Source organism: Micrasema longulum, unplaced genomic scaffold, assembly GCF_059751315.1.
Source record: "Micrasema longulum isolate JH-2025_06_02 unplaced genomic scaffold, ASM5975131v1 h1tg000435l, whole genome shotgun sequence".
Lineage (NCBI taxonomy): Eukaryota > Metazoa > Arthropoda > Insecta > Trichoptera > Brachycentridae > Micrasema > Micrasema longulum.
The window spans coordinates 495,975-517,530 of record NW_028277635.1 but is presented as its reverse complement, the minus strand read 5'-3'; the positions used below and the strand labels follow the sequence as shown (position 1 = coordinate 517,530).

Here is a 21,556-nt window from a genome sequence, read left to right as displayed (position 1 = left end):
GTATTTTAATTCTATACTTCAAAAATGTTATGCTATTGTTATGTATTATAGCAACACTGAGTAGGTACTTGTCTGGATAAATATGATCTGTGCATAAGTGTAAAGTCAAAGTATTTTTACAACAATAATAAAGAGTACTTGATAATGACCCAACATGGGATAACTTAGTGTATCATTAATTATTCAAACATTACAGCTATATTTTGACAATGATTTTAAATACAAATATGAGTACATTTTTTTTTGCAGAGGTTTGGATGGCTTGTACCTCGGTTTTTGCGAAGCTTGTAGCTGTAATGGACATGCCGATCAATGCCACCCTGAAACTGGAGATTGCTTGGTACGTTTAGTATTTATTCATATAAAGATACATATTACAAAAAAAAATCTATCCCTAACTCTATGAAGCCAAGAGCCTTGTGATGAGTAATGGAAAGTGGAAGCATGCATATTATGAAAGAATATTAGAAATAAAAATTATTGCATAAACATAAATTTTAATAATCATGTGGACAACACGCTTAATATGATTTAACCTGATAGAGAATATATTATTATTAAATGGGCACAATCATTAAATGCAAAAGGCAACCTGTATTTTATCGAAGCACTGATACTAAACACCTACTTTTATTTATTTTCTTCTATCCAAAAATTAACGCATATATAGATACAGAGTTAAGCCCTTTTGTTCAATTGGACAACTTCAGGAATAGACGCATTCTTAGGCAAAAATGATTGATGGTGTATAAGGAAAAGTTTAACAATTCCTAAAAATTTTATCAATATTTTATATCTAAATTGTTAAATTATTGAGTTTTATGTAAAAATATCTCTAAAATTTATCAAAACAAATCACATGTTTGCAAACCCCCTTCTATACTCTGGTCAACTACTCCAGGATTTGAACCACATCAATGAATGGACTAAAAACTGGCTAATCTCGCTAAACGCTGAAAAATGTACCGTTCTTCACATAGGCAAAAACAACCCTACGTGTACTTATCTCTTGGGTGGTGTCCAACTCAAACCCGTAAAGCATCAAACAGATCTCGGCATAATCATATCAATGGATTTAAAATGGGAAGCTCACATCACGTCTATTGCCAAGAAAGACAAGTCAATAATTTATTTGATTAAAAAGGCATTCCAAAATATTACTGCAGAGATATTTCTTAAAATATACAAGACCTTTATTGGAATATGGATATCAAGTATGGAGTCCCTACTTTACTAAAGACATCGAGCTATTGGAAAAAGTCCAAAGATGTTCTACAAAAATCCCCACATTACTCAAAAGGATGCCTTACCACGGTATATTAAAAGCACTAGGACTTACGTCATTGGGAGAACGATGGAAGAGAGGGGACTCGATAAAAATTTATAAGATACTCAATAATTACTATGACTGCCACCTGCATAAGATGTATTAATTAAATCCCGATACAAATTTACGGGGTCATAACTGGAAGCTCTATCGTCCCCAATTCCACCTCAATCCCAAGAAAAACTTCCTTTCTAGCAGGGTAGTTTCAGACTGGAATAAATTATCAAGTCTAGTTGTCCATTCCATTTCGGTCGTCCGGTTCAAAAACCATTTGGATGTTTTTTGGAAATTATGGAAATTACAATGCAATTATGCATGCATATTATGATTGTAAACTTCGTGAAATTGTCATATTTAACCAAATTACTTCTTCGGCCATTTCAGTCCTTACTAAGGACTGAAATGGCCGAAGATGATATGATGGAACATGGGGAAGTTTATGTCCAGCAGACAGAAATGGCTGAAAACGCAAGACAGGAATTTGTGAAGAAATATGGGGGAGGCTTACGTCCAGCAGTGAATAGACCCGATACATAAGATAGGGGCATATCGGCTAATAGTTGCCTGCCCTTCTATTATTAATAATAATAATTTTTCTTTATTTCTAAAAATATCTACATAGGTATTTGGATAATTCCTCCTTGACAAAATAACATGTGTTTCCGAAACTGGTCTTCATTAGTTAAGTTATTTTAGCAGTTTTGAAGAAAGATTAAATGGATTAGAAAACAAGTGTATTTGACTCTTAAACTTTCAAACCATGCGCACTTTTTCTGAACACCATTCATTATAGTTAGAATATTTAATAGATTATAATTATAACATTTTTGTATGTATATAGAATTGCCAACACAACACAGAAGGTCCCTCTTGTGAGGTGTGCTTACCAGGATATGAAGGAGATGCCACTATTGGAACACCTGGGTCTTGCCGCTCAAAATACGAAGATCAAGTTCAGTGCAGGTTTGTATTGAAATTAGTTTTTTTTTGTTTGTGTTTGTATGAAGCTTATACTCTTTTTTATCAAGATTGACATATATCCTAATGTAAACCAGTCAAGATCATAAGCCCTGTAAATGCCTAGATTTCCATGTTCTTTTCTCAGAAAGGTTCTCTATCATCTGTTATATTATATTGATAGACTTCCGGATGATCAAATCTCAAAAATGAGTCTAATATTTCCTGGAGCGCTTAGCAGTCATTCTGCAGTCATTATTACACTCCAAAAGATTGCCTTTCTTGTGTAGTGCAATGGTCTTATGATGATGATGAATATGAGATTCTTAATTGAAAACATATAATTATTATCACTTTCTTATCCACACCCAATAGTCCAAAGATCACTGCATCATTTTGCCAAATGTAGCTTATCCTGATAATTTGTTGTTACATATAAATATGTAAGATGTTCAATTGTTACATAAAGGTAAGATCAGATCATTTTATTAATCGAATGCATATTGGTTATATCAAATTTAGATGTGATGCTCGCGGAACAAAGCCTGGTTTCTGCACGGGAGGATCCAACACATGTAGCTGCAAAGATAATGTGGAAGGAGAGCGATGTGACCAGTGTCAACCTGGTTCCTTCAACCTTGAGGAATCCAACCCCTGGGGATGCTCTGAATGCTTCTGTTCTGGGGTCACCAACCAGTGTAGTGAGGTACATTAATGTATATATTATTAACAAACATATTACAATATCCATAACGCTGAATATAGAATTTGTCAGTAATCCAAACAAACTCCCCATACATTTTTTTGCATATTGCTCTCCTATTCTTACAACGTAGTTACTTATTATCGACTCCTCTAACATGTGCAGTAGGTTTGCATATTCTATCGTATTTTAAAGCGATACTCTTCTGACATCTCGTCGGCCACCCGCATTTACCCCAAACCCTAAAATTCTACTTTTTTCTATGAATTGTTTATTATCATCGTACTTATAGTTCATTCAAATGTCAAATAACATTTCATTTTGGTAAATCAAGTAAACATCTGTACACCTCTCATTTGAGTTAATGCACATAAGTATTAATGCATTTGAAAATTTTATTTTGAACCACCCATTACTAGCACAAATAAAGACTTCAATATTTAAATGAACTGTATGTGATTTTTATTGATTTTTTTTTTCAGGCTTCCTATTTGTACAGACAACAGATCCCGACCGCCATATTTGACGATTCTCATGGTTTCACTCTGACAACTTTGAACCAAGACATGGTGATTGACGCTAACTTCCAGCTAAATGTTCCGCTCAACCAAATCAGTTATGGCTTTGATGGAAGGTCTCCGTCGCCACGCCTATTCTGGTCCTTACCATCAACATTCACTGGTGAGGAAATTGGTCTTTTTTTAAAAATATAAACAAGAACATTTTTAATCCATCAATACCTCTTGTCAGTAAATAGCACAATGCAGTTTTGTTAATAAATATCTGTGGGCGAAAGTAACAACAAAATGAGTAAAAAAAAGTCCTTGCCAATAGTTTCAAATAATGAATCATGTCATTTGTCCTTTTTCAAAAAATAATCAGTTATATAGGTATATATTATTATTATATATATTGTTGGTTTTATATTTTTGTGCAACAACTATGGTGCAGGTGTATAGTGGGTTTTGAATGTTGGTTTAATTGGTGTCCTGACGAAGAGACGGGTACGTCTCGAAACCGGTAGACATAGAAATGTCGATACATAGTTATATACAAATATTTAATAACATTTAGTAATAATCAGTAAATTTATTTTTTTAACTAGAATCATTTTTCCTTGCTAGTTACGTACCTTAAAAACAACTACATAATTAACACAAAACTCTATTTTTTCTACTCATTCGGTTGTTCCTTTCGCGCACATATATATACTTACAAAATTATTTATGAATGCTTTTATGATTGAAGTAGGTTTCTTTCATACAAGTATTCAGATAATCTAAATCATTTGAATCTTTCAGAGACAACTAAATATAAATGTATTTTAAAACCATTGTTTCACAGGGAATAAAGTAACATCTTATGGTGGCCAAATCACCATCACTCAGAAGTTTGAAGTCGCTAATGGGCGACAGGAATATGCAACTGACGATACAGATATCTTGCTTGTTGGAAATGCTCTTACTGTTTACTGGAAAAACCCTAACCGTATTCGCTCCAATACACCGCTGGTAAGCAAACTAACACTACATAAAATAAAGGAGAGGTTTTCATGAATATTAATACAAGCAATGAATGAGTACAAAAATATACACCAAAGACTCGACATGAACTTGCCTTAACTCACTTGGATAAAACCTCTAAGCTAAAAATGTTCTTTGCCTCCACTGTTCAAACAGTACTCCAGCAGCCTTGCTATTTTTGTATGGTTGGCTCTCGGAGCACAGAATTGGAGTTTAGGCGCTGCGCTTATGGTACTTAACCGGTTAATATTTTTAAAACTGCTTATCCCAGCCATGCTTTATTTCTGCACCTATAGATAGTTTTATCACACATTCACATTTCGACATCATTCAGCCTACTTTTCATATCTTGTACTAACTAGAAAAATTATTCCCTTTTAGACTTATTCTGTTCCACTGTCGGAGTCTGGCTGGAATACTTTGTCTGCTGGAGAAGCTCCTAGACCTGTTTCGCGCAGTGACTTCCTGTCTGTGTTGGCAGACCTACGCCAGGTTCTCGTCAGAGCTGTGTTGGTACCCATGATCTCACACACTTACATTGCTGATGTTGCCATGGATACTGCTGTCCCCTCTGAAACTGGCCAACCACTTGCCAAAAATATTGAGGTAATCAAAATCTTATTCAAGTAAATAATAAATAAGCACAATATAATATATGTGTCAGTTAGTGGTTTAAAAAAATAAATATTGTAGGTGCTTTTTTACATCAAAGAAATTTTCGTTTATACACATTAAAAGCGAAATTGCACCAAACAAGAAGATAAAACAGAACATAACTTGAATAAAGCCTATACGCATAATTATCATAACAGTATTGAAATATTTAGATATACAAATTTAATTCATCGCCATCATACCCTTTCCGCACCTAATGGTGCATAGGGAACTGCATTGTTACACCAATCGCAGTGTATCTTGATCATTTTTGTGATATGAAGGTAAGATGATCAATCTTACGCTTCAGGTACGTCCAGGGACTATGAAATATTTTGGTGTGAAAACATCCTTTTAAATAAATATTTCATTTCAACCATGTCAGGAATCGAATCTGAGACCTCTTGCATGGCAGATAAACGCGCTGACCATTACACTACGAGTTAAAATTCACAAACCTTGTGGGCCTTGCGGTGTAGTGGTCAGCGCGTTTGCCCACCATGCAAGAGGCCTGTAAGATACAAGGCAATGCAAGGACATAAAATGTTTATTTTAAAAAGTTTTTTACTCTAACATATTTTATCGACCCTGGACTGGCACCTGAAGTGTAAGATTGATCATCTTACCTTCATGTTAAAAAATGATCAAGATATGTTGTGTTTGGTGTACCAATGCAGTACCTCATGCACCATTAGGGTGGGGAAAGGGAATGATGATAATAATGAAATTCACATAATAGTTTTTTTTTCCTTTGCAATTTTTTTCGTGTTTTGATGAAATGTAAGTTTCAGGTGTGTATAGTTTGGAAATATTGATGATTAAAATATGGTTTAATGATACTTAGATTTAAGTTGATATTACGATATTCATATATTACTATGTTTGTACTATTTTAAGATAAAATAAAGATAAAAAAAATATTGATATTTAGGTATTCAAATTATTGTAATGGTAAAAAAAATGCTCATAATTTGTATCTAAAAAAAAAGTTTTAGTCTGATGCTAAAAAATCAAATAGTAAAGTATTTGTTTATCCTAAAATGTTTCATTGTAAATGGAGAAAACTAATAGTATTATTTTGCATTAAAGGTTTGCCGTTGTCCATTTGGATACATTGGAACGAGTTGTGAATCTTGCATGGCAGGTCACTATCGCTCCCGCGAAGGTGTCTGCATCCGCTGTCCTTGCTCTGGTAATGAGGAGGCTTGCAACCTTGGTCCCAGTTCAGTCATCTGTCATTGCAAACCTGGATTTGCTGGCTCTGACTGCTCTAGCGTCGGTAAGTATCTATTAAGATATTTTTTTCCAAATGTTAATTACAGAAATGGGGAAATTATTAGATATGAGAATATGAAAGCCCCAGGCGTTTTCAGGGCCTACTCTCAATTTTCAATATATCAATAATTAAACTCGGGTAACATAAATTATGTTTATTAAGACTAATTGATCCATAATAACGAGCGATCAACAAGGAAGGCATACCTCAAATAATGCGGCACCGGTGTCCGAATATTGCTTACACTTATGTAGGTATCTATTACTTAAGACACTTTGCATTTATGGCAGCTCCCTCAGTGTAATGGCTAAGAGACCAGCCTCGTGCGCTAGAAGACTCCGGGTTCAACTCCTGGTAAGATCGCAAACATTAAATGTGATTTTACTCAAGCCTGGGTGTTTTGTGCTGTAATTTACTTCTGTAAATGGCTATATTGGCTTGTTGTGGTGCCAAATATAAATATAGATAAGTACTATTGTAAAACTAATTCAGTTTACAAAATAAGTTGAAGAATAATTTCAATAATTTAAAAAACATGTTAAATAAAAACTGTATTCTAAAGTGCCCTTGAGATGATGTATGATTAAAATGGACCCATGTATTTGAATAGGCTGTGAATATTATAATGTATTATTTATTATCTGTCATTGCTTGGTTTAGCATCCTGCATACATTATGTTCCCATACGGGTATCCACAAGCCCCTTATGAAATTCACTAGCACAAGCAAAATTCGTTGTACAATAGGGAAATACCACTTTTTTTTACATTTTTTAAATAATAAAGGTCTATGAAATACTGTCCAGTAAAAAAAAAATTTTTGCTAATTATTAGTAGCATAAAAAATATTTTTAAATTTGTAATTTTGAATTCCCGCAAAAGCGGTTATTCTATTGGCCACACCCCTAATACGTCACGATTCATGTTTATTTGTGCCCATTAAAATTTGTTTAGAAGATTTTCACAAATTTTGATGTCACAACTGTCAAGGCCAAACATGTTGCGTTTTTCTAGCGACATATTTTTTTTAAATTTCTTTTTTACATTTATGTATGAAAACATTTCTCCACAATATCCATATTGATTTGGAAAATACAATTAATTATTCTAAATCCATTTCACATATTTGTATCTGTATTCGTTGTATGTGATATTTCGCTATTATGATACAAGTAATATTTTATCTGCTATGATTTCAATTGTAAAATCTAAATCACCATTAAATTACTCCTTTTTGTAAGAAATACACGTATGCTGAAGCATTTTATAAAGTGAGGATTTTTGATCACTGATTTTTCTTACAGGTCCTTTTAACTTGCTTTTAACTTTATAATTGGATCTTATTGGTATTAATATAGGTTTTACTTTATTTTTTAATATTTTTGATAACTTGGCAATAATTACAATGGAATTCCATAAAGAATTGCAACAAATAATATCAACATGATAGATTCCCATACAAATTCCACTGTACATTTTTTTTAGATTATGGAAATACCACTCAATCACCAGTGGTACGCCCCCCAGTCTCTGAGCAGACTATCCAAGTGGTGATTGCAGCTCCCACCATAGAGAATAAGCCAGTCGGTGGCAGAGTCCAGTTCATCTGTACTGCAAGAAGCATGTACTCCTCATCTCCACTCCGCGTGACCTGGAGCAAGGAAGGAGGCAGCTTGCCACTCGGAAGGTTCATAGAAGATGCGAGCAGGGGAATCCTTTCCATCAGAGATCTCAAAGTATCTGATTCCGGAACTTACATCTGCCAAGCCAATGATGGTACCTCCATTGCAATCGACCGGGCCACCTTGACCGTTCCAAGTAAGTTAGAATAATGACTTTTACAGTGAAATTTTTCTAAGAATGGTCTCCTGATCTTTGGGCGACCACGAAGTATACCATTTCTTGGAATTTCAATTTGATGATAGTGAGGTGAACATTTTTTTGTAACACTTAATTAATTTTTTCCATCTTTCATAATTATTGAATAAGTTTATATTTAAATTCCGGTTTTATTTTGTTTCCAAATTGATGTAAAAATATTTTTGATCTTACATACGCCATGTAAGTACTTAATAGATGTAATTCTGTATGTATTTGCTATTTACACAAGCCGTACAATATTTTTCCGTGAAAAGTCAATTTACAGAACTAATATCGCCATTCATTTGACAGTTCATGGATTCAATTTGGCAGTCATCACATCGCTAAGTAGAATTGTCAGGCATTAGCTATATTTCAAGTTATTTGGGATAAGTTGCCTGAATTTAGTAGGTCTTAATTCTTAATGTTATGTGGAATGTCGGAGAAATGACATGGATAGGTTTGAGCTTTGATTGGACTAATTTCATGTCTTCCTCGTTTTCTAATTGACTATTAGCATATTTTGTGAAATTCACCATAGGATAATATATAAATAAAAAAGTAGCACCATGTAACTGGCTAAGATTGAATACATAACATAATTTAAATTTGCAGGACATTAGTTTATTTACATTTCCCTTTTCCAGCGACTGAGGTGTACGAGGGTGTAGATTATTGGGATAACTTATTTCAATTAATGTGATTAATGTTTTTTTTGTTGTATAACAACTCTAAAACTATGAACATATGTACATATTTATAAATTTTCTAGAATAGCATTTTTCATAAATGTACATATGATTTTACTACTGAGAAAATCAGTATCTAAGATATTTTTCTGTTTTAATGCTGCAGTTTTTGTGGATAGTGTAATCTACGCTCCCGGTAAGTTTAAAATATAAATGAAACAATTAAATACTGTGAATAAATATATGAATAATTTACACATCATTATGTTATCATTTATCTTTACTTCAAATTAGAGTCATTTTATTAATTTCTGCTTTTTCTAATTAATTTATAATAATGGTGAAATTATTTTTTTTCTGAATGCTTTTTATAGATTAAAATAATAGATAAAAACTTGTAACAAGTAGGTAGAGTTTATTAAGATTACTGATTACATACATATATGAACCCATTCAATTCTCTTCACTTCAACGATCGAGATACTCTGCGACTGTTATAATCTATTGCTCTGTTCACCATTAAGTGCGAATAATGGAATGATATTGATAGGGATCGTGTGTAAAATCCGAAAGTCTACTAAATACGAATATACTCAAAATAAAGTAATCATAATTTTGTAGAGTTACCCATTTGTTTCTTAAAGCGTTTAAGTGGATCGTTTTTTTACGAGCTCTTTGGACACTAATTTGTTCATTGTTTTCAGGGAACGAAGTTATTCCACCTCAAATAACCATCTCCCCAGCTGTAGTGGAAGTGTATGAAGGGGAGCCCATTGAAATGCGATGTGATGTCGTAGGAACACCTACACCCACACTAACATGGTCCAGAGTCAACAGGAGACCGCTCAACTACCAGCATACTTTTGTTAATGGAGTATTTAGAATCAGCTCTGCTCGTCAGTCAGATCAAGGGGAATACAAGTAAGATAAATAACGAATTATTTGATCTAAGCACAGACATGGCCACAATAGAAACCATTCAAGCTTGTTAGTGAGTGTTACTGGTGAAAGTCCATTGCAATTTATTATAAAAATAAAAAAAACTAATCATGCTTAAATTTTAAATCCACATAGTATATTTCAACTTGTATATGGTGTACAAACTGTCATCGGCTAGATTGAGTTCAGTGATCACTGTAGACATCCCATATTTGAACATCCATATTTCTTCAATTCTTTCTGAAGTCTGTTCAATTCAATCTGTTGACTTTTGTGAGATTCAGTCAAATTATTTCACCTACTAAGCAAGGCCTGACATATTTTTAGTTTAAAACAAAGCATAAGACAAAAAACATTGCATAATTATTTGAGCAGTTTTTATGTCTCTGAAACTTTAAACATACTATAAAGAATATATCATATATTTTTTCTATAACAGGTGCGTGGCTAGCAATGCAGCTGGCCAAGACTACAAACCAGCCGTGGTCTACGTAAATCCTCGTCCAGAGAATCCCCAACGCCAGCCTGTTCTCTCTGTCAACCCATCGTCTCCTGTAGTGAAGGAAGGGGACTCTCTTACCCTCGTTTGTTCCGCTGATCCGAATGTCCCTGCCAACTTGATCATCTGGACAAGGTCTGTATTGCTGTATCCTTCTTTATTACATCAACTGGTTGGTCAATATCAAAACTTAAACATTACCTAAAAAAATGAAAAATATATATAACCTCAGTGTAGTGAAAAAACCCATTAAATGATAAAATTTGAAAAAAATAAATTAATTAAATGCATTTATATTTCATCTTTCGAGCTTTATTAACTGATAAAATCCACTTAATCCTCCGAGGTTTAGTTTCAAAGTTAGCATGTATAAAAACGCACTTAAAGTACTTTTTTATATGTTTACTAGTGAAAATCATTAATTCCATCTATTGAAACAATTAAATGGCACTAAGATAGTTTCATGAGTATGTATCATGTCCAAAATATGAGTTAGAAAGACCGGAAAAGATTTTTAAGGACTTCAAAACATCAATGGTTCAATTGGTCAACCGTGTAAGCATAGTTATAGCCTTCAAACATTTAAATGAAAAAATATTACTATGATAGAAAATATTTCAAAGGTTTTTTTATTCCGGTTTTTTTATTTGTATTGATTAATCATAATATTTCTGTAATAAACTCATGATTTTACATTTGGATGGATTTTACTTTGTTGTTCTGAGATTTGCATTACTTGAGAACACCAAGGGCCTAATACTGCTTGGAACTGTGTTGTTCTAAATTTTGAAAGGGTTTTACCAGACAGTCGAAAAAGGCAAAGGAATTTCGATAAATGTGAAATAAAAATGTCTATCAGGTAAAGCAAACATTAATTGCGGGGAAAAATTAATTCGCAAAACATAAATATAAAAAAATAAAAATTCTTTAACTTATTGTGCATCAAACTGTTCCAAATACGTTTTCATGGATGAAAGAATGTAACAATTCAAATAATTTGGATTACAAATTAGAGTAGAACAAATCATAGAAATAGAGAAACATAGATATTATATGGGCTTTTAGGAGTGTCAGTTTTATTCAAACAACAAGGTTCTATGTGTGTCACTTGGAACTTTGTTGCCGGTAAATAGTATATGCAACCTTATTGTTCTGAACGATTTGAATGAAACCTTTTGAAAACCATAACGCATTTAGAGGGCTTTATCAGTATATCGACATATACAGTATCGAACAGATTAATTGAAACTAAACTTTTTTTTCGTATTTTCAACTTTGGCTACAATTTCTTCGATTTTTTTGGCAACAGTCGTCATTTTGACGTTTACATTATATTGGCATGTATTGCATGTTATGTCAATACGTTTCTGAGATTGTTTAAGATATTCAACATATTTTTTCATTATTTTAATCATAGTTGCTCAATTCTTATATTTCGACGGTGCCTTCAAAAATTGATATATCAATAGATAAGCGGACAATTATAGTGACAATACCCAAGCATACCACGAAAACTTAAAGAAGCATTGCAGCCGAGGTTGGAATAAGTTTGGCGACAGTCAGTGGAGTAATAAAACGCTTTAAGGAGTCAGGGGATATCTCAGTGAAGAGAAAGGGGAAATGCGGTGCAAAAAGGAAGACAACTAAGCGAGATGACCAGCGATTATTAAATTTTAGTCGAAATGACTGTTGTAAAACCGCTGTAAACCTTGCACAAGAATCGGCTGACAATGGACTGAACGTAACTCCAATGAGTGTTCGTCAAAGACTCGGAGGTGGGAAAACCAGCTAGGAAGCCTGTCAAGAAGCAACTTCTGACTATGACAATGAAGGCGAAGAGACTGACATGGACAAAAAAATATGTGCATTAGACGATAGAAGATTGGAAGAGAGTCCTGTTGTACGATGAGAGCCATTTTATCATACAAGACCAGCCATTCCGCTTCATTCGTAGAGGAAACAAAAAGCTTAACTCTTCTCACATTATTTGAAACATTAAACACCCTCTCAAGAAAATGTTTTGGGTGTGTTTCTCGTATTATGGACCAGGGCCGCTTGTTCTAGTGACTGGGATGATAAATAACGAGAAGTATCAGCCAATTCTATTGGAAAGGATGTTACCAGAGACGCAAAAGCGATGGTCAAATGGTGATGAATTATTTCAGCAGGATCTAGCCCCCTGCCACACATAAAAAAAATGATGAAATTCTTTACAGAAAACCAATTAACTGTGTTGGACTGGCCAGGAAATTTGTTAGACATAAACCTGATTGAAAATCTATGGGCAATCTGTAAGAATTGGCTTTCTAAAATTGATTGCATTATGGTGGAGAAGCTCATTCCGTCCATAATTCAGTTATGGTTTCGAGATGAAAAAATAGCGTCCACGTTCCAAAACCTCATCGAATCGATTCCAAAAAGAGTAAAATCTTTGATTGAGGCCAAAAGAGGTCCTATTATATATTAATTCGTAATATTTACATACATATTATGTAATTATTTTTTTTTTAAACTAACAAATAAAAAAAAATTCCTAAACTTTTTATCTTATTTCGATAAATCTTTTTGATAATGTACGTTTAAAAAAGAAGCTATTTATATATGCTTTTTTTAACTAAAATCAAATCATTTCATACAAGTAGTTTAATAATTTAAAGTTTAAATCCCAAATCTGTAAAAACATTGTTTTTGGAGAATAAGTTCAATAATATTATAAACATAATTACGATATATGTATGTAATTTTATAAAAAGTATATTTTGAGGTTTTTTAAAAATTAAACAAAGAAATAAATATCCCTTTGAAGTAAATATGCACCTTGCAAGGTATAAAATAATACAATTCCCATTTTAAAAATGCACATTCAAATTTTTTTACACGTTTTACCTCTTCCTTAACATAAAAAAAATATATAATTTCCTTTTGTATTATAGGGAAGACGGTTCTCTGCCTTCCAACTTCCGATCTGCAAATGGCCAGCTGTGGATGGAGCAAGTGCGGCCTGAAGATGGCGGAGTGTATCGCTGCTCAGCCGAGAGAGCCAGCCAACGGGTGTCACCCACCACAGTCTTGGTAACCGTGCAAAGGGCTCCCCGACCCCCGCAAATTCCTGGCTCTGTGACTATAGACAAGACCCGCTCAACAGTTCCGGAGGGCCAAAGTCTAACGATTAAGTGTGAACCGAGAGGAAGTCCTCTACCTATCATCAAATGGACTAAGGTAAGTTTGTGCAATTTAATTTATCATTAAGTATTTCAGAGTTTAAAGAAGAAAAAAATGCTTTTATTGAGACACAAGTCCCAACTCCATAGGACAAATAATAAACTTAAATTGTATGTTACAACAATAATTATTACATGAAACAACATCATTTTTAAAAATACCACATGGTACATCAATATATAAAGAATAAAAACATTTGATTTACATAAAACAAACCAACTCAAATAATTGAAAAATCATCGAGGAGTTTCTAACTCAAATCCCTCCCTCTAAAGAAAATCCAGTCCTGAACCCCACTCTTGAGATGTTGTCCTTGAGAGCTTAATCTGCTCTTCCAAAATATTTGTTTGATTTGTTAATAATGTATCTCTCACTGGGAAATCCCGTGCGAGGAATACATTTAACAGGTTAAAAAAAAAGAATTGTGTTACTATACAATAATCATAATTTCCCCATCCAAACACTCGATCGCTACTCTAATTGTAGCTTATCTTGATTATTAGCAAAACGAGTCTTATGCTACAGATGCAGTCCCTGAGCTATGAAATATTATTGTGAAAATCACCTCTTTAATCAATATTTTATGTCAACTTTGCCTGGAATTAAAGACATGGTAGGCAAAAACACTAACCAGAAACACTACTGATCTCTATCAAATTTAATTTCCCTGAATTAGCCGTCAAGGGAAAAACGCTAATCTATGTATTGTTCTTGTTTTATTTCACACACAAAATTTTATTCGGTATTCCACTCAGACATGGGAATATACAATACATGCTCAAATAATGCCTGTAATTAATTTTACATTGCGCTGTTACTAAAAGACATGAATTATTCCTACACATTAATTTTTTTACAGTAGCAAACAGCATAACCAATCGTTGGACATAACTTAATAGTTCATAATCGGTTATGTAAATATTCAATTCATTGACTAATAAATAATTTATTCAAATCAAAAATAATTGTTGTATGAATATAAAAATTATCAGTAAGATAATCGGTTCATCAATCCGTAACTAAAATAAACACTCTTTTTTTTCCTTATCACTATTATTTGTTAGATTCTACGCACCATTAAGTGTAGTGAAGGAATGATGATGATGTATCTGGATAAAAAACCCTTAAGAGTTAAGTCCAGTATTTGTCTATAAAAATATTTTTAACAAATATTATTTTTTTTAGGATGGATCTGAGTTTGGCCCAGGAGTTGGTCAGCGCGGAAATGCTTTGGTTATATCACAGTCCAGAATCTCAGATCGAGGCGTGTATGTTTGTGTCGGTTCCACTATCGATGGAGAATCCATCGCCCAGGCGTCCGCCATCGTTGAAGTTGAAAGTAAGCACTTAAATAACAAAATAATATGAATATCAAAAATATTCTCAAAATTATAATTTGGTACCATTTTAATATTATGGGCAAAGTATATTATAGACTGAGCTGTTCGAGAGACAGCATTTGGATTAGTAGTAAGAAGTAAGAACCTAGCAATGAAAATAAGTATTTGTTTGGTTTTAAATCACTAAAGTAAACTTAATATGCCCACTAATTTCGGAAGACGAATGTTCCTTTGTCGAGATGTAAAAATAAATATATATACTACCAAAATTGTACACTACACTACAAGTAACTAATACATATTTTTGCTAACATGTGCTCAATGTTTCCCATTCAGATTAAGGAACATTATTAGATCGCACTAAACATTTTCACAAATGGGGTGTAATTTAAATCTTTAATCTAGTTACTCATATTGATAATAGGAATTTATTGACAGCTTTCTGAATTTAACATTTTTCATAAATATCTAATTTTAGGCCTTTATTATAAATTATTTGAAGATGGCTAAATATAATGTCGGTTTTTTTGGCACATTGAGTTATATAATATGAGGTGCTGGGAGCCATAGAAGCTTAAGCAACATTATTAGGTGTAAAACAATACTGTGTTTTAAGCCACACTTACTCAAGCACCAAATTAATGCTGGAAGTTAAATAAACAAAAAATAAACTGTATGGCCAGATCAAATTTTCACAAAAAAAATTATGCCAGTGAAACATAACTTCCAAATTTGTATGAGCTGTTAGTTTACATGATTTTTTTCCGTTCCATTTATGTTGAGAAAAAAATCTCAGTCATTTTATATAAAAAGCAAAAGTCAAAAATGCTTGGAAGCTATTCTGTTAAAAACTGTTTAAATGTCGCTTGAGTTCCTCTGGCCTTAGTTCCCCATGTAACACCGGCTTCTTCTACAATTTTTCACCATTTTGTGTAAACACAAAAAAACCTCGATAAACAGATGTATAACACAACTACTACCACTAGAATTAGGCTAGTAAATTAAAATGCTAACTTTTCTGTTTCTTTTCTGAGAAGTTCCTGAATGGCCCGCTTTAGAATATCCTTTCTGATCCCAACACTTTAGCTAAAATAAAAGTAATATAATAGCAGAAAAATCCTATTTTCGAAATATAAACCTTGTCCCATATAGAAAAAAAGTAAAATTGCTCTCCTTCAATATTTATAATAAAGACGCGTCATATTTTGCCATCTTTCAACATAGATATTACACTAAATATGTGATAAATCTGGCTGTGATCTCGCGACAGTGTCACAGACTTGGTATCAGAAGACCCTAAGGCTCGAACCCCTCTCCGCCACAACTTGTTTCCTATTTTATAACATGGTTATTTATAACACGGTTATTTATAACTAATTGTAAATGATCCTTAAAATTGAAATATTTGACTAAATCATAGGAAATAATAAATATACAATTTTGCTAGGGCGGGAGGTTCCATCAGTTGTGGTGTGGCCCGAGGGTGTCCAAGCTGTTCGCCTTGGCAGCTCAGTGCGTCTGCAGTGCCGTATACAACGTGGTGCTCCTGAACCAGTCCTGACCTGGTCACGTCCATCTGGACGCACATTGTCTTCCAACACCCATCTCCTTCCAGATGGCATCTTGAGGTAATATTTGCATATTTTTTTTCCTTAAGTACAATGATAATGTTTAGTACTATCCAAAATATTATCTTTGATAAATTATTCAACATAAAAAGAGTTCAATATCTAGGGCCAAACATATTCATATGAGGGAATGATGATGTAGTCATCATCCACAAATTAGTTTGCCAATCATAAATGCCCGTCTGATCATAATAGAAAAATCCCACAGATTGCATAGAATAACCAAGAGTTTTAAGTTATAAGTAATATAAAAATCGAAAATTTATGCAGAAATTTCAGCAATTTAAATCATAAAAAAATTGTAGTGGTGTCAAAATAACTTGAATATAAATTTACAAATTGTTTTTATTAAAAAAACACTGCATTTTCTCGTTTTGTCGATAATACTTGTAAATATTAGCCTTGCTCTATGTTAACAGTACATTGAAAGAATATTAATTTAATTTCAGTTTCTCATCAGTTAGTGTTAATGAGGAAGGAGTGTACACTTGCACAGGATCTAATATTGCTGGTGAAGGCTCTGCTAATGCCACAATTAAGATTCACTCTCCACCCGTATTGTCCATCTACCCTGAATCCTTCATCAGTGTAATGCCAGGAAAAGATGTTGTAGTTGAATGCCGAGCATCTGGTTATCCTGAACCAACTGTACACTGGGTTATGGGTAAGTTTTGTACCAAATTACAAATTAATTTAAGCTTTTTTTTTCAATAGCTCATTTATTTGTTACTGAAAAAATATTGCTTATGGAAGCAGAAAACACAATAATTTATTATTTGTTGTGCAATTGAAGTCACATTAGTTTGATCTTTGACATATCTGACAAAGGGATAAGAAATATTGACACACTTAAGTATAGGTATTCACAGAACGTATGACTAGTTTAAGTGATCTTTCACCATTCTACCCATATTTTAACGTCCGTATTTCTTCTATAAATTCAATTGTTTACTTTTATGAAGTAAACGGGTTGAAATCTTGATAAACTCTCTACAACAACAACAACAAACCATCACGCCGTTTCTCTGTAGAGGTAGGCAGAGAGGATAGAACGCCAAAACACTCTATCTTGGCATACAGACCTCGCTTCCTCTACATTCATACATCTTCTTATGCACGCACGCCGATTATTCCTACTTTTGTTAATTTTATTTTATTGAAGGGGTGAAGAATTAGGGAATACAGAAAAAAGTTTTATTTTATGCGAATTAAAAGAATGATTTGAACCGAGGGATGATGTGTTTTGTGAATTCGGAGAAGCTATTACTAGAAAGATCGCGTCAGTGCTCGCTAACTAAATTTAAAAAATAATGTTCAAATTAGGATATCAACTCACCTGTGGGTATTATAAACAAACTAACCATCACGCCATTGCCCCGTAGGGGTAAGGCAGAGAGGATAGAACGCCATAACACTCTATCTTGGCATACAGACCTCGCTTCCTCTACATTCATACATCTTCTTATGCACGCACGCCGATTATTCCTACTTTTGACATGTCCATCTTCAAGTATTTGATAGACTTGATCGTGCCATGTCTTTCTCGGTCTTCCTCGTTTTCTGCATCCATCAACATTTGCATCGTAGATCCTTTTAGCCGTTCTTTCGCTGTCCATTCGCTATACATGTCCAAACCATCGCAGCACTCCTTTCTTGATTCTGTCAATAACGCATGTCTCAGCCTTACACACTCCACGGATCTCGACATTTGTGCACCTATCATACATCGTTTTACCACACATTCGCCTGAGGGATCGCATTTCGACAGCATTCAACCTACTTTCATCATTATTTTTCCAATTCCATACTTCGCTCCCATACATTAGAGTTGGAACTAGAACTCCGTTGTGAACTGCTAGTTTAGCCTCCTGCGATAAACATTTGTTTGCCAAAGTAGATTTTAGTGCACTGTTCACCCTGTTCCCGGCACTCACCCTCCTTTCAATATCTTTATCGGCCTTTCCGTCCCTAGTAAACATACTTCCCAGCTACACAAATTCTTCTACCTGATTCAGAGTATCTCCGTTCACGCTGATCTCACATTTAGTTATATTTTCATCCCTTTCAAAAACCATCACTTTCGATTTATCAACATTCATAAGCAAATCGCTTTTCTTGCATACATCGTAGACTTTTGTTACCAAGAATTGAAAGTCTTCAAAAGGTTAAATACAGTATTTGTTCACAAGAATTATTATGTTGGGAACAAATTATTGGACAAGGTGTGAATTAAACTTCCTTTCTTTTTAACTTAGTTGTTAATAGAGGTTAAATGGAGTGTTATCAATACATTGCAGAACAATAAAATCTTTTGCTAAACACCAAATTAATGTTTCAATATCAAGTAGCTTAAAAGCATCATTATCAAAAAAAGAGTTAGCAGAAGAGTAGGAAGGCATGGAACAAATACTAATTATGTTTTTTGCCTATGTTTGTTTACTTTTATAATTTTTACACTTTATTTTATCTTAGTTCTTCCAGAGGAGAGGCCCATTGGTCCTGAAAATGTGGGCGTTGCCACTCTTACATTGTCTTCTATTGAAGAAGCTGATGAGGGAACTTATGCTTGTGTTGCGAGAAATGAAGCTGGTATTCAAGAAGAAAAGGTTCTAATAACGGTCCAAGACAACGATATTGATTCTGAACCAGTTCGCGGTGATATTTCTGGTAAAATAAAAATATTGTTTAAATGAGACTACTGATAAATTCTTTATTATCAATTCATTTCTATTATTAACATTGTACATAGTATATAAGTTAAGTCACATATCCCAAACTCCATGAGACTACAAGTCCTGTGTTGGGTTGAGCAATATATTTATTCACGCATCTTATTTCTTGTAGGGCCAGTGTCTTCGAAGGTTTACATCTCAGCAAATAGCAAAAATGTCAGCGCAAGAATTGGAGATTCGCTAAGAATTGATTGCATAGGTACCAGCACCAACCAAAATATTGTCTGGAGTAAATCCAACACAAGACAATATCTCGAGACCGAGGTAAAGTAATTTAATCAATCTATTCATAGATTTTTTCGAAGCATTTGATTTTTGATTTGTTAATATTTTTTTAAATAATTATTTTAGGCCTATTCTGGTGGATCGACTCTTGTTTTTAACAATCTTGGTCCCCAAGATTCAGGAACGTACAGGTGTGAAGGTATCGACAGAAATGGTGACAGAGCTTCTGCTGATGAGTTCACACTGTTTGTTATGCAAGGTGATTATTTGCACTTCCCTATTGAGATTAGGGATTCCTAACAAATCGTTTAACATTCGCACACAAATATGAAATCAACCCAGATGGCAGACGCTGGTCAAAACGTCAGCTAGAAGTGTGATTATTGTCATCCTAACTCGTATAACTTGAAAATCCCAAACTTACTTTTGTAGAATTTGATTGTTGAGGGCTGGTGGAGCTCCTACTCCAGTTTGAGATTGACAGAAGACATGACGTTGCTGTTAAATGCGTATTTATTACATGGCAAATAAATAATGAATTATGTCACGCGAGTGTTACGGCAATACGGCAAGAAGTTGAACCGGCTGCCCTTAAGGTACATGCTGGAACTGAGTTACTGCTTGAGCTGAGTCTTCGGGCTGGCTGGGCTGACTAGGGCTGTCTGACTGGGCGTTGCCACGCCCTGTGGTCTCTTTGTAGACCGCGTTTCTTTGTTCTACGTGTCTCCCTAGTAGGAACAATGTTAACGTACTTTAGGGCATTGATCTCGTCATTTTGTGCAATAGTGTTAGTCTTATATTCAATATAAAATTATGACTTGCTTCATCAGTCGTCGCACTATATTTCAGGTGAAATGATTTAGGACATGTGTGTCATCGATCGCGGACTACGAACCCCACACTTTTTGTAGGGGAGAGTAAACCGTTTTTACTTCAGTAGCAAAGTTTTTTAATATATATTTTTTTAATGATGCAACACTGCACGAACATTAAAGTTTTACACACATATAAATTATTTGAAGTCCCAACAAAAAATGACAAAATATAATTTTTCATAATTTGTGGATTTATGAGTTTTACAAGTTAGGGTGACGATATGGCATAGCAACCTAAGAAAGTTGCAAGAGCAGGAAGTGTTTTTGCAATGTTTGTATTTTTTCAAAATATCTAGATTTTTTTTTTTTAGATTACATACATAGACTTGCGAATACAAATAACATAAGTAAATCCCAACCATCCATGAAGTCTGTAGCTGCAAGACATGCTAAAATATTTCCTAAGAGGCCTAAAATCAATCAATCTTTGCTTAAATTAACATTAAATGCATCACCAAAATATTTCATAAGGTTTATTTACAGAAATCGTAGCAAATTACAACCCTGCCGCTTTACCTCCGCGGTCTTCCATTGGAGAGCAGCGCCCTCCCCAAGGAGAGCCTCGCTATCCTAACAGGGAGCAAGATTGGCAACAGAACCCACCCGAAGTGTACTCAGCTCGCCTTGGCAGCCCCGTATCTATGCCCTGCATCACAGACCTACCTCCACCGGTCACCTTCCAATGGGACCGGCCACACGCCAGCCTACCTCGAAGTGTACAAGCCAGATCTGTAAGTTAAATCATCTTTACTATGTAATTTATGATATTTTAAATTTGTTTTTCACGACAGGCTAAGAGAATTATAGCGTTTAATTACAACCAGCATTGCCAACTCCATACATTTTTCATTAGATCTACCGATTTCGAGTGACATCTATCGATCTACTGAATTTGATTTGAATTCTACTGATTTTTAAACACTTCATTTTTGTGTGGAATATTTTTTAAAATATTTATTTGTGTTTCTCTGACTTGCATTATCCGGAACAGTTCTTCTATTTTGTACTATTCCGTTCCAATCTCTTATGTTGCACTGCCAGGATGTTTGCCTCCTGCCAGCTCCTCGGTGATCATCTATATTGCCCGTTAAGATAGTTTGGAGAAGAT

At 34.0% G+C, this 21,556-nt stretch overlaps 1 protein-coding gene across 7 annotated transcripts in view; it reads left to right on the top strand.

Moving 5' to 3' along the window:
* The window catches only part of trol (terribly reduced optic lobes), a 439,681-nt gene that overhangs the window by 405,877 nt on the left and 12,248 nt on the right, over positions 1 to 21,556 (top strand). For all 7 annotated transcript variants that reach the window (XM_088226479.1, XM_088226478.1, XM_088226477.1 and 4 more), the window contains 18 exons: positions 250 to 340; positions 2,169 to 2,290; positions 2,807 to 2,990; positions 3,470 to 3,668; positions 4,332 to 4,498; positions 4,892 to 5,116; positions 6,254 to 6,443; positions 7,925 to 8,257; positions 9,693 to 9,909; positions 10,367 to 10,561; positions 13,360 to 13,645; positions 14,834 to 14,987; positions 16,436 to 16,616; positions 17,066 to 17,280; positions 19,089 to 19,283; positions 19,461 to 19,612; positions 19,700 to 19,832; positions 20,932 to 21,179. In XM_088226479.1, coding sequence (XP_088082605.1) covers positions 250 to 340; positions 2,169 to 2,290; positions 2,807 to 2,990; positions 3,470 to 3,668; positions 4,332 to 4,498; positions 4,892 to 5,116; positions 6,254 to 6,443; positions 7,925 to 8,257; positions 9,693 to 9,909; positions 10,367 to 10,561; positions 13,360 to 13,645; positions 14,834 to 14,987; positions 16,436 to 16,616; positions 17,066 to 17,280; positions 19,089 to 19,283; positions 19,461 to 19,612; positions 19,700 to 19,832; positions 20,932 to 21,179 — 3,487 coding nt within the window. The remainder of the gene's footprint in view (positions 1 to 249; positions 341 to 2,168; positions 2,291 to 2,806; positions 2,991 to 3,469; positions 3,669 to 4,331; positions 4,499 to 4,891; positions 5,117 to 6,253; positions 6,444 to 7,924; positions 8,258 to 9,692; positions 9,910 to 10,366; positions 10,562 to 13,359; positions 13,646 to 14,833; positions 14,988 to 16,435; positions 16,617 to 17,065; positions 17,281 to 19,088; positions 19,284 to 19,460; positions 19,613 to 19,699; positions 19,833 to 20,931; positions 21,180 to 21,556) is intronic.